Here is a 14,100-nt window from a genome sequence, read left to right on the forward strand (position 1 = left end):
CCACCAAAATTTAATTTGTATAAAGGAAATTCCAAAATATCTAAAATTGCTTATAATTCGTAAACTAAAGGGCCTAGAGCGAAAATAAAGAAAATCTGTGATCACTCATATTTCCCACCAAAATTTGATTTTTATAAAGGAAATTCTAAAATATCTAAAATTGCTTATAATTCGTAAACTAAAGGGCCTAGAGCGAAAATAATGAAAATCTGTGATCACTTATATTTCCCAGCAAAATTAGATTTTTATAAAGGAAATTCCAAAATATCTAAAAATGCTTATAATTCGTAAACTAAAGGGCCTAGAGCGAAAATAATGAAAATCTGTGATCACTCATATTTCCCACCAAAAATTGATTTTTATAAAGGAAATTCCAAAATATCTAAAATTGCTTATAATTCGTAAACTAAAGGGCCTAGAGTGAAAACAATAAAAATCTGTGATCACTCATATTAGCCACCAAAAATTGATTTTTATAAAGGAAATTCCAAAATATCTAAAATTGCTTATAATTCGTAAACTAAAGGGCCTAGAGCGAAAATAATGAAAATCTGTGATCACTCATATTTCCCACCAAAATTAGATTTTTATAAAGGAAATTCTAAAATATCTAAAATTGCTTATAATTCGTAAACTAAAGGGCCTAAAGCGAAAATAATGAAAATCTGTGATCACTTATATTTCCCAGCAAAATTAGATTTTTATAAAGGAAATTCCAAAATATCTAAAACTGCTTATAATTCGTAAACTAAAGGGCCTAGAGCGAAAATAATGAAAATCTGTGATCACTCATATTTCCCACCAAAAATTGATTTTTATAAAGGAAATTCCAAAATATCTAAAATTGCTTATAATTCGTAAACTAAAGGGCCTAGAGCGAAAATAATGAAAATCTGTGATCACTCATATTTCCCACCAAAATTAGATTTTTATAAAGGAAATTCTAAAATATCTAAAATTGCTTATAATTCGTAAACTAAAGGGCCTAAAGCGAAAATAATGAAAATCTGTGATCACTTATATTTCCCAGCAAAATTAGATTTTTATAAAGGAAATTCCAAAATATCTAAAACTGCTTATAATTCGTAAACTAAAGGGCCTAGAGCGAAAATAAAGAAAATCTGTGATCACTCTTATTACCCACCAAAAATTGATTTTTATAAAGGAAATTCCAAAATATCTAAAATTGCTTATAATTCGTAAACTAAAGGGCCTAGAGCGAAAATAATGAAAATCTGTGATCACTCATATTTCCCATCAAAATTTGATTTGTATAAAGGAAATTTCAAAATATCTAAAATTGCTTATAATTCGTAAACTAAGGAGCCTAGAGCGAAAATAATGAAAATCTGTGATCACTCATATTTCCCACCAAAATTTGATTTTCATGAAGAAAATTCCAAAATATCTAAAATTGCTTATAATTCGTAAACTAAAGGGCCTAGAGCGAAAATAATGAAAATCTGTGATCACTCATATTTCCCACCAAAAATTGATTTTTATAAAGGAAATTCCAAGATATCTCAAATTGCTTATAATTCGTAAACTAAAGGGCCTAGAGCGAAAATAAACAACCAAGTTTTATTTTTTAATATTTATTTACTAATTATTTTCTTTTTTTATTTTGCATTGTTTCGTTTATGATTTTTTTTTATTTTTTTTTGGTTTTTTCCTTTCATATATAACATTTAGTTAATTTGAAATATTTATTAGCAATTAGATTTTTTAAGAGTCATCTCTAGGACTCTAACATTATTTACATGATCAGTTAATAAAATATGGCTAATTATTCATAATATTGCACTTAAACTTATAATTAAATTTAAAATTTTCTTTTTTTTATTTATTTCTTGACTTTAGGTTTTTTTTTTGTTTAGTAAAACTAATAAATATTTGATTATTATTTGTTGGTTTTTAAATTTAAATTAATCGTATAGTGGCTGTTGTTATTACTGTTTTTTTTTTGTTTTTCTTTTTTTGATTTAAAATATTTGAAAAGCTTATTTATATTTTAGTTTTTATTTAGTAAACAGCTTTTTTATTTTTAATTTATTTGTTTAATATGATTATACAATTAATAACTATTGAATACTAAAAAAATCACATCTTGTTTTAAATACTCGTATTTTTTAGTTGCTAAGTTTTTGGTTTTTAAATTTATTTATATTTAAACTCTTAAAATGTTGAGCATAATTTACATGGATTTTTCTTAAGGGGTTTTTATATACAATTTCTTTAATTTTTTTTTATAAATAATTTCTGTTTTCATATTTAATATTTATGTAGTTCGTAAACACTTTATAAGTTCTTTTGTTTTGTTGGTAAATTTACTAATATTTGTTCTATGTACATTTAATTTACTTATTTTTCATAAAGTTTGCCAGGACTTAAAGTTCCTTAAATTTTTGATTATTTACATGGAATTTTAACTAAATATTTTTTGTTGTTTTTTCATCCAAACTGTTTGAGAATGATTTATTAAAAATTTAGATTTAGAAATGTATTTGAGGGAAATCAAATGATCAGTTAAAATTCTATCTGATCAACTCATCTTACAATGCGCAGGTCTATTTAAAGACTTATGCAACGTTATATGGAAATTAGTATTCATAACCGTTAGAATTTGTATTCAAGAAGTTGTTGTTTCTCATGTCAAATGGAAATGAGATATTCGTTTTGTATAGAAGAGAATAGATGATTGTGTTTGGTCTCTGGTGACGATCAGAAAACTTAACTTTGTAACCAAATCAAACAATTCAGAGTTGTTTTCCGATCGAAAAATCTAGAGTTGTTTTAATGTAATTTTTCATTGTCACATTTTGTTTTGGAATTTAATCTGTTTTTATGTCTCCAAAAGCTTTCAATTAAACAAAAATTCCTAGTTTTATATACAAACATGTAAGGAAATATCCTTACAATTTCCCTACATTTATAATGACATCATTTCTATATTATTATTGTATTTATATTGGCGTTGGCATCACTGTATAATCCTGATGCAAACTAGACTTAACCGTATCGTATACTGGACGTGAACCATCATCGGGCAGCGCATAAACATCCGGCGGTACACACAGCGATTGCAACTTGGAAATATACGAATCGAATGGTTCATGATGGGGATAACTAGCCGGATGATGCACCGTATAGGGATGATGAGCCGACGAACTGTGAGGTGGTGGAGGAGGAGGTGGTGGCGGTGGATGCATACCACTTGTATGAACCGAAGACAAAGGGTGCATAGAACTGCTATACATGGGTACAGCTGAACTGGCGGCTATTGAGGTTGAAGTCAAAGGTCCTGGCGGTATTAGTGAGGGATGTGTGGCATAGGCAGTGTGTTGATTTGTGACAGCTGACACCGAGGAAGCACTGGACAAGCTATTACCTACAGAGCTTACAGAATTGTGGCCACTAGGTGGTATGCGCACATGTTCGAGCAGTGTGATGACATTGTTACGTAAACTTTCATAGTAATTGTTGATGTTCGAGGGAGCTGAGGAGCCGGCTATTGAAGATTCATAATTTGAACTGCTGCCTATTACACCAGGGCCTCCTCCAGTGGTAGCGCCTAAGTGGGTGTTGATGCTGGTGAAGGAGTTTGTGAGTCCGTTACTGGTGCTGTGGGGGTTAGCGTTGCTTCCGCTGATGTTGTTGCTGCTGTTACTTCCGTTACTGGCATTGTTGTTGTTGTTACCGTTGCTGTTGTGGTTGGTGGTGACTGCAAGCGCACTGTCTGTGGTTGTGCTGGAGGAGACGGCAGCAAGAGCTGCTGTTCCTCCAGCACTGCTAGTCACCGAAGCGAGAGAACGCTGTTGATGAGCACTCAGCGGAGATGTCTCCTAAAATTATACAAAGAAAGAGAAGTTTATGTTATAAATATTTTTGTAAAATCATGTTAGTGTTCTATATATTAATATATGACAAGATTGGCTGCCGCAATAGTGTTAGCAAGATAACACAAGTTAACATTACCATTGCCTCTTAACCGTTTCGATTCGGTAGCCAACCTTAATTTAATAGTAATAAATAAATTATATGACAATTAAAATTAAACACAAATTAACTAATGCTTTTGAAAAAAACTGAAGATGTTTACGGAAACTCCATCAAATTTAAAATGTTCTTGGAAAATAAATGTGGTTAAAAACTGCCATCTAATTCTACTCAATACTCTTTCTGTCATAAGAATTCTAATTATAATATAAATTTCTTGGGCGATCAACTAAACTTCCTGTGGGTCTAGAGTCTAGATATTTCCAAAGCATTTGATAGTGCCACGACGTTTTTAGTCGTACTGCTCGTTTGTGGAATATCGTAATCATAACCTTATTTTCCTAGTTCAACTAGATGAGTAGTGTTGTTTCAAGAATACAACAAATCATAAAAACCTACCTATAATTGCGAATATGAAACCTTTATTAAGCTGGCCGAATCCGTATCAATCATTCAATACCTTTAGCCGAGCAGTTTTCCTTGGAAATATATTATGAAGTTCACTTTCGGACAAGGAAAGGATCTTTCTTAATTAAACCAGTTTCCAGCTGATCTTAGGGAGTTGCTCTCAACTCTGCCATTCATTGCTATTGGAACTGCGTGATTAACAGTCTGGTGGAAACCCCGGACAATATTGATTATTATGATTTTTTCCATAGATCCCTCAACATTTAAGGTCTTCACTGGTCGCTTACAGGTGAGTAACATCATCAACGGTGAGAATTGGTTGACTTTTTATATTGGGATTGATATTCGGATCTATAGTGATAGCCAATCAGAAGGTAGGCTTCTCTTAAAGAGATAGCGAGATGTTATATACATGGACTCTACATAGCGAGGATATACAGCCAAGGAAGAAACAGAAATTTCCCGATATATCGAGGTTTGGTAGTAATGGCAATACAGATTCGTTGAGCCAACAGTATTTATTGCCAGTCAAATGAAAGGAAGTTGATAAATCTAAAATTTAGTAGCCAGAACTGGAAAATTCGGTCATAATGACGAAATCAATAGAATGGCAACAAATTCTGTAGTTACAACCTAACTGTTTCATCTATTATGATTCAGAAAGATAATTTGATCTAAATACGATTTTCGTCGATCGATTTCCTTGATATACATTTCGCGTACTTAAATGCGGAAACTAGTAGTTGTACGCCAGGATATTAAATATCCCATAATATGTCTTCAGTAAAAGGTGGCAGAATGAAAAAGAGGAGGAGGTGGTTGTAGAGAAGGAGGAGATTTTGTAGTTCTTGGCCGCATATTCTGGGCGTTATTCGGCGAATGCTCGCTTCAAACCAATCAGTTTCGCTCGGTACATGTTCCCTGTAATGGTCAAGTCGGATTTCAGCTGCTCATAATAGATAGGACACTTTTGCTTCCACCAAATACAGAAAATTACCTTAACGCTATGGATATTTGACTTTCGTGTCTATTCGATATACAATCTGTTACGCTTCGGGTTATTGCAATTGACCCATTTTTCATCGCAAGTAATTATTTGGTGCAAAAATGATTTTATTTTATATCGTTCAAGCTTCATTTCGGACAAGCATAATCGTCTTTCAAGTTCCCTCGGCTTCAATTCGTATGGAACCCAATTCCTTGCTTTTGGATGAATACCGATCCTTGCAAACGTTTGGAAATTGCTGATTGAGTAGCTCTTAATGATTTTGCAAGTTATTGTTGAGTACAATCTTCATGGAGTAATACCTCCAATTCTTGGTCTTCAAACTTTTTTGGGCTTGCCTGACTTCGGTATCAAAATCATCTCTACTGAACAGCACCCGAACTATCTATTGCACATTGAAACCGATGAAACACATTCACCATAAGCTTTGGTGAGCAATCGGTGTGATACAGCAGCACTTTTTTTCAAATTAAAGAAGTAAAGCAAAACTTCTCGCGTGTAAAGATTTTTGCATGGAAAACCATATGTGAATCAAAATGAAAATTATAGTGTTTTATTTCTAAACTAAGAAGTGAGATCGAAAAAACCATAAAAACCAAACTTTGAAGCCAAGTATTATTTGATTATTTTTTTTTTACCTTTTGACCACCTTTGAAAAATATGTCAGTTATTATGTTTAATGTCAATTATGTTCATTTGTTGTTAATCTGATTAAAATAAGTAACGAGAAAAAAATGCATAGGTACTAGGGTATTCAATCGATTAACCGTTAATCGGTTAACCGATTAATTTTGTAAGGTTAACTGTTCGAATAATTTGAAATTGCCGATTTTCAAATAACAAATAAACCGTTTAATTTGTGTCGATTAATCGATTAACCGAAATTCCTTTTTTTTTGCACTTTAAATATGTTTTTTGTATTTATTTTTCCGTTTCAATTCAAATACAATTTTCATATTAAAATTAGATTTTTTTTTGAAGATTGAACATCATTTTGAATAAACATGACTCACTATGTATAATAACTGACATATTTAATTTACATGTATTTGAAACTTTGTATTTACATGTATAGACGAAACTTTTTTTTGAATTAGTCTTTTATCATAACTAAACGAAACTATTAAATTAATCAAAATCTAAAACAATCCAAAAAGGAATATTCTTTATCATGCTTTTGATTTCTTCAACATATACAATCAGCGAGTGTTTTTTCCAAGAAAAGTTTTATTAAATCTAAAGACAAAAATCGTTTAAATTATATTATTTTTATAAAAGATTATTTCAGAAGATCTCACTAAGACCCTAAAAAACTCACACATCGCTCATTTGCTGCAACAACGTCATAATAAAAAAATTCGTTTCGAGAAAAACGTTTTTGAATATTTCATGACATTTTAATATTTCTTAAATCAATTTTCAACAAATCATGCGATTTCAGAAATATAAATAGTAGATGTTAATATCTTTCAAATCTGTATTTAACCTAAATTTTTATTTATCAAATATACGAGAAAACATGAATTTTCATTTTGATGTTTACAACCAAAAAAAAAACACTCATACAAAAAATTAAAAATTAAATTAAGAACAGCTCGTATTTTGTAGTACTCAGTTCATAAAACACGGATTTTGAGTTATGACGTTGTTGCAACAAATAGGCGATATGTTTACAAAAATGATCTCAAATACCTTATTTGCTGTTTTTAATGTTTTTGTACACAAAATTCGTTGTTGTATTTTCAATTTAAAATGAAAATAGAAATTATTCGGTTAATCGAATAATTTTAAATTAACCGATTATTAACCGAATAAACCTAAACCTCGATTAATTATTTGCTCGATTAACCGATTAAACCAGAAACCCGATTAATTGAATACCCTAATAGGTACTGAAATTATTAAATATTTTCAACAAAACCCAACCGTCAAAACCCGTCAAACTGATTCCAATATTATTAAACAGTATTGGGAGATCTTGTCCGTTGATAGAAAACTTGGTTCAGGGAAATGGAATAATCCACATGATGTTTCTAAAGCCAATAAATATAAAGCAGACCGGTTAGCTCAGTACTCGGACTATTTGGTACGAAAAGTAAAAGCCAGGGCAGGTTTAAAAACATACAACGCTCAAAAAGTTCCTGACAGGAACTGTGCTACAAATTTAGAGGCCAAAGATAGAGGACGGAAATTCAAGTAAAATTTTATACAAAAAATACACCTGCTGCATAATGGATGACGAAACGTATGTTCTGGAAAATAGTTCGCAGCTTCCGAGTCAATATTTTTATGTTGCTGATGCTCGAGGGAATGTTGCAGAAAAGTTTAGGACCTAAAAGCAGAAAATTTTCCCAAAAAGATCTTGATATGGCAAGCAGTATTCGGCAATAGAAGCCAAACATTTGTTACAAAGGACTCTATAAATACCGATATTTACATCAAGGAATGTTTAAAAAAGAGGATGCTTTCATTCATCAGACTTCTTAATGCAGGCGCGGATCCAGAGGGGGTGAAATTGGAAATTCCTCCCCCCCAAAACCGAAAAGTTTTCATATAAATAAAGGAATAAAAAGAAAAATATAGAACAAATTTTAATTTTCCCCCCCTCCAAATGATTGACCTGGATCAGCGCCTGTCTTAATGTGTCCACTTATCTTTGGCCTGATTTGGCATCCTGTCACTATGGTAAGCAAGGTCTTGAGTGGTACAAGAATAGGTGGTATTAGTACCAAGAGAGGCAAATCCTCTAAACTGCCGGAGCTATGGCCAGTGGAGAGATATTGGGCTCTTGTTAAAAGAGGTATATAAAAGTGGGGTAGATTTAAAACGAAGATGGACTACATGTTCGAAAAAGTGACAGAAAGTCACTTATAAAGGAAATGCTCATGATATCAATATTGATATACGTTTAAAGATCCCTAAATACCTTTAATGACAAGTTATTAATCTATTTGTAGATATCTTCACTCATCACAAAAATAAACAATTTACCATAAAAGTTTTATGTAATTATTTACATTAAATACATACCAAAACAAAAAGCCCCTTAAACAACGAGTACAATTTGAATTGTACAACTTTTAACTTTCATCATAATGCGTTACATTAAATTGAATTTTATTTAATTCAATTTTGGTTGTTATAACAAAAAAAAACAGCAAATAATATAGAAAAAATAAATAAATACGAGACTGCAATAACGTCAGTCAGGATCGTTTTGAGTGCACTTGAGTTCAATGGAGAAAACAGAAAAAAAGAAAATAATAAGCAAAAAAATATACACACTTATAGATGGCATGTAATAAATATTACAGAAAAAATAAAATATAAAAAAATGTACATATATACAGCAGAAAAATATGTATGTATATAAAAGTGTGTGAGAAAAACATCTGAATGTAAAAAAAAAAAATATGACAAAACAAAATATTATTTTGTACATAAAACGATACATAAATTGTATAAAAAAAAAGAAATGGAAAAAATTGTGTGACGCCCTTTTTTCATTGTTATATAAACGGGAAAATAAGACAAAAAAAAAAGAATTGGAAAAAAATACATTGGGGCTATTTCGAAATGCTCCCCACCTCTGTCTGAGCAACTAACAAAGGGTATGAGCAATAAGGGTGGCAGGCAGTTGTACAGTATCGAGGGATGTTGTATATATTTCTGTTATTTTCATTGGTATTTGTATTTTACAGCTTACAACAGGAGTCTCCTAAAAATACATACAGACAAACAGCCACACACACACACTCCCCAACATACATATGTATACACATGCTTTGCCACCTCCTGGGGGAGGCCAAAAGGTTAAACTCGTACATATCAAATAGTCCTGAGTGATTTGACAAAAAGAAAGTGAAGAAAAAAATAACAACAACGATTACAACTGAGAGAGAGAGTTTATAAATAACGGTGAAATGTAATTGTTGTTGGTTTGAGGTGGGAGTGTATAGAAGAGGCGCTTTATTTATTGCTGTATGGGAATGTTGTCGTTGTTGTTGTTTTCTTTGTTTACAGATACTTGCTCATACTCCTGCATAGAGGCTCTTTTGTGTGTTTGCTCCTCAAAAGGTGTGGTGTGGTGTGAATTGGGAGAACAACAACAAACCTTATTTCATTCCAATGCATTTTGCGCATGGACATTTTTTTAATGAGTGTATGTAAGTGTGTTTGCTTGTGCTTTCTTCTACCTTTAGGGAATTTTAGTTGTTTTTGTTATTTTTGTGTTTTTAGGGGTTGTTGGCTGGAAGCTTTTTTTCTGTATTTTAAGATGAATGAAAAGAAAAAAAAAATAACACGAAGTGCATACAAATGCATTGTGTAACAGAAAATTTTCATTGGTAGACTTTTTGTAGTTGTTGTGTGTTGTATTTCGAGCTTATTTTGACATGTTCAAAACATTTAGGTGGGTTTTAATTCATATATACACACGTACTTTCAAGTATAATCATATAAACGCCATTTTGAAAATAGCAATTTATTTTGTTATTTTTTTGATACTTATTTTCAAATTACATACCAAGAATGCACTTTTTTTTTTTTTTTTGTAAACAATGATATATTATATGTAATTTATTATATTTAAATATTTAGAGAAACAAAAGAAATTATTATTATAAATATAGTATAGTATGTACACAAATATTTACTTGTAATTAAAACTACATTTAAAAGTAACTTTTGAAATATTATTTTCAAAAGTAGCTAAAATTGTTAAATGGTATTTAACATGTATTAAAATTGTATGAATTCTGGGAAAGTTTGGAAATTAAAGGCATTTTAATTAGAAGTATGAAAGCTATTGCTAATTAATGGTTTTTTATATTCTGTTCAAATTTATTGGTTGTATGACTTAAAAAGTGCGGGCTTTACTGGAGTATTTTTTTAACTTGATTTTTATTTTTAATAACTTATATGTCATTTTGAAGCCCACATATCTATCATTTGTTCTCACTTAGTTATTGAACATTATAGTGTAAACAACAAATTTTATTTTTGCTTTAAAAATGTCGAATTTTGGGCCAACAGAGCGTCATATGCGGGAAGTTTAACTTTATGCCGATTTCTCACCAAAGCTTATAGAGAATGAGTTCCATCGGTTTTAACGTCCGAGGGATGGTATGTTCGGTTCAGAAGTGGTGATTTTGACACGGAAGACAAAGATCGCCAAGACCAGCCAAAAAAAGTTTGAAAACGAAGAATTGGATGCATTACTCCATGAAGATTGTTATAAAGCTCAACAAGCTTTATAACAATGTGAAATGAAAAAATTATCACTATCACTATTTTTTTTATTGCTAGTTAAGAAATAACCATTATCACTAAAGCTGATATAAAATAGTGCAAACAAAATTTTTTGCAATATTAGTGAGTGATAGTGCAATGCTGATTTCAATCAACATTTAGTGCACTACCCCCAACTATGTTATGAAGCAGTTTTACCTCACCCGCTTTATAGTCCAAACCTTGCCTCGTCCGACTACTATTGGTTTCGATCGATGGGATTCACTTCACCTTATATCAGGGTATCCGAAATTTGCTTTATTCGTTATTGGCTTCAAAAGATGAGAATTTTTTTTGGCTCAGAATCCACATGTTGCCAGAAACATGGAAAATGGTCTGTCATAGCTTCTGATTTATCAGAAATTTGATTTATTGACCTAACATGCCATTTTTAAGTAAATAACTGAATCTCTTACTATTTTCTCAGTTTTTATTGCTCTAAAGCATTGTTGATTGAATAGAATTATTAGAATTTCAATCCCCTTCACCACAAACTTATACAACCCCAAGGGGGGGAGAGGGAGAGACGAGTGTACTACACTGTTTTCTAAAAACTATTGTTGTATATAAATTTTCGTATAGTCTACACATAACAGGTAATCTTGCATAGAATCAAATGTCACTTTAATGTCCCCCTAGAAAATAGTCACTATAAACTTTAAAATATATGTGCACAGTGTCACCACTTTCATATATACGAGTGCGTTTCAATAAGTCCATGACTTTTTGAATTTCCCGGCTCTTAACTGAAAGGCCAACACTGCTTTTGTCAACAAGCATCTTTATTTGACTCCTGTCAATATTTAAACAAACTGCGTCATTTAGTTTGACATCCATTGATAGCAGACTACAACGTGACTTGAGGAGAAATTGGAACAAACTGAATTTCGTATACTCATTAAGCATTAATATTAAGATTGATGGAAACTCTGCACGATCAAAAGTTGTGGCTGTACAAACACGGAAGATGCCAAACGTTCGGGACCCTCAGTTGAGGTCCATACACTCGAACCAATTGAAAAAATTCACGATATGGTGTTGGCCGATCAGAAATTAAAAGTGCGAGAGATTTTGTAAGACATATGCATCTCACATGGCTCAGCGGTTTCAATTTTGAATGATCACTTGGGTATGAGAAAGCTTTCCGCAAGATGGGTACCACGTTTGCTTACAAACACAATCGTAAGCCAATTTCGCAGGAGTGTTTGGCATTTTTCAACCACAATGTGGACGCGTTTCTGCACCGCTTCGTTATCTAGGATCTACCACAACAGATTAGAGATCAAACAGCAGTCTAAAAAATGGGCTTTTGAGTTTGAATCGACGCCAAAGAAGGGCAAGGCATGACGACTGTTTTTTTGGATATACCTTTGGAAGAGTAGTTAAAACAATAAATTGCGAATATTATGCCAACTTATTGTATCGATTTAATGAGGATTTGAAAACAAACGGTCTCATTTAGCTAAGAAAAAATTTATTTTTCACTAGGGTGCAAACATGTGCAGTTTCCATGCAAAGAATTCATAAATTAGGCTACGAAATGCTCACTCATCTCCGGATGTAGTCCCAAGTGACTATTTCTTGTTTCCAAACCTGAAGAAATGACTTGGCGGAAAGAGATTTGACTCCAACGATGAAATCATCAAACAACAAAATAACTATTTTGATGACCTCGATAACAAACTTGGAGACACGTTGGACAAAACGTATATTGCTCAAAGGAGACTATGTTGAAACAAAATGATTTTTTATCCAAAAACCTGTTATTTTGTGACTTTAAAAATAAAATAGCATAAAAATAATTGTTCGCATGAAACTCTTAAAAAAGAGTTTTAAATAGGCGTCATAAAAAAGCTTTGAAAAAAACTAATTTGAGGAGTTTTATTTTTCCCGTCAGAAAAATAAAACTCTTCATGCGAACTTTTATTTTTACGTTGAAAAACAACTGTGTTTAATATCTCCATAGATTCTGAAAGAGCACATCAATATGAATCTATTGGTATATAGCAGTATAGGTCTCTGTTGACTCTAAAACAGAGAGTTTTTGATTTCAAATTTTCTGGATCACCATTATTTAAGGTCCCTGCCAGAAACATTGTTTATAAGTATGACAACATTAACTGTTAAATCTGCTAACATTAAAGCTGCTGAAAATTCTAGGTGATTATTAAAAAAATTGAACATTCTAGCATAGTCCGTTAGATAATTCAGGAAACTACTAGAAGATAACACTGTGTATATAAATAGTAACAGCGAGTTGCAGAGCAGTGTATCAAGGCGCTGTTAGAATTAACATCAACTGTATTACTAGTGTAATCTTGGATATTAAAGATAATGAACTGTTGTATAAATTTATATAAAGAATTATTAAAAATGTTAAACTACTGATCGCTTTTATTTGCAATTAAAAGAATACGGTTTATTTAAAATTAATAAACCACCTTTTTTAAAAGGTAAAAACGTAACAATATGTTTCATTAACAGTTCTTTTATTTACTTTTAGACTCTTTAAAGAAACTAAAGTTTTTAAATATGTACGTAGTGTAAAAATGTTGGTTTAATGAAATATTAAATTAAAAGTTTAGCATAAAAACGTGTGAGAAAGTATTATTTCATTTCATATTTCGACTCATAAAGTCAATGACATATTTGCTAGGAAAATAAAAGTAGCAGGAAAAGAAACTGAGCAAAAAAAAAGTTGTTACTTTTCTATAAAAATTAATTGATAAACTTTGATAAAAACATGAAACACTAGAGGGGTGACTTTTCTGCTGCTTTTTTTTGTTTAAAACCAAGTTAATAATAATTTAAATAACACAAACTTGTGTTGTAGACAAGTTGTAGAGACAAGGGGTAAGCGGTAGTAGGTGTTTTTGTTTGAGAAATTAGAACTTTTATGTTTGGGTTTTGTTAGAGTTTAGCAAGCGAGTTTGGCACAGTAAAAGGAAAAATTTACAAAAAAAAAAAAAAAGTTGCAAAAAAAACTTTACGGCGGCGCGTTAAAACAAAGTTTGTTTTATTGTTAGAAAACTCCAACTTTTTTTTTTCAACTGTATTTCATTTATTATGGCTGCAAAATTCATGAATGTTTTCAGTTCTTAGCTGAGCAACAAAAAAAAAATAGAGAACCATATCAAGACTTTTGAGACGTCCTTGAAAACTAATTTAAAAAGAAAGTTTTAGACTAAAATTTTCTTTTAATTTGTATTTTCCCTTGTTTCTGCAGCTTTTTCTTAACAAACTTTTGTTTGATAATAATGTTGCTGCTGCTGTTTATATATAAGCTTAAAAACTTGTTAAACAAACAGGAAAAGGAATAACTAAAAGTAACATAAAAGTAAAACCGGAAGTTAAACAACAAAAAAATATGAAAATTAGTGATTATAAGATAATTAAAACAC

At 31.2% G+C, this 14,100-nt stretch overlaps 1 protein-coding gene across 1 annotated transcript in view; it reads right to left on the minus strand.

The window, feature by feature from the left end:
- Positions 1–2,888: 2,888 nt before the first annotated feature.
- Positions 2,889–14,100, minus strand: part of LOC135957236 (serine-rich adhesin for platelets) — a 34,412-nt gene continuing 23,200 nt past the window's right edge. Inside the window, exon 10 of the mRNA XM_065507941.1 lies at positions 2,889–3,842. Within this exon, the coding sequence (XP_065364013.1) occupies positions 2,964–3,842 (879 nt within the window). The 3' untranslated portion in view covers positions 2,889–2,963. The remainder of the gene's footprint in view (positions 3,843–14,100) is intronic.

Source organism: Calliphora vicina, chromosome 4 (assembly GCF_958450345.1).
Source record: "Calliphora vicina chromosome 4, idCalVici1.1, whole genome shotgun sequence".
NCBI lineage: Eukaryota > Metazoa > Arthropoda > Insecta > Diptera > Calliphoridae > Calliphora > Calliphora vicina.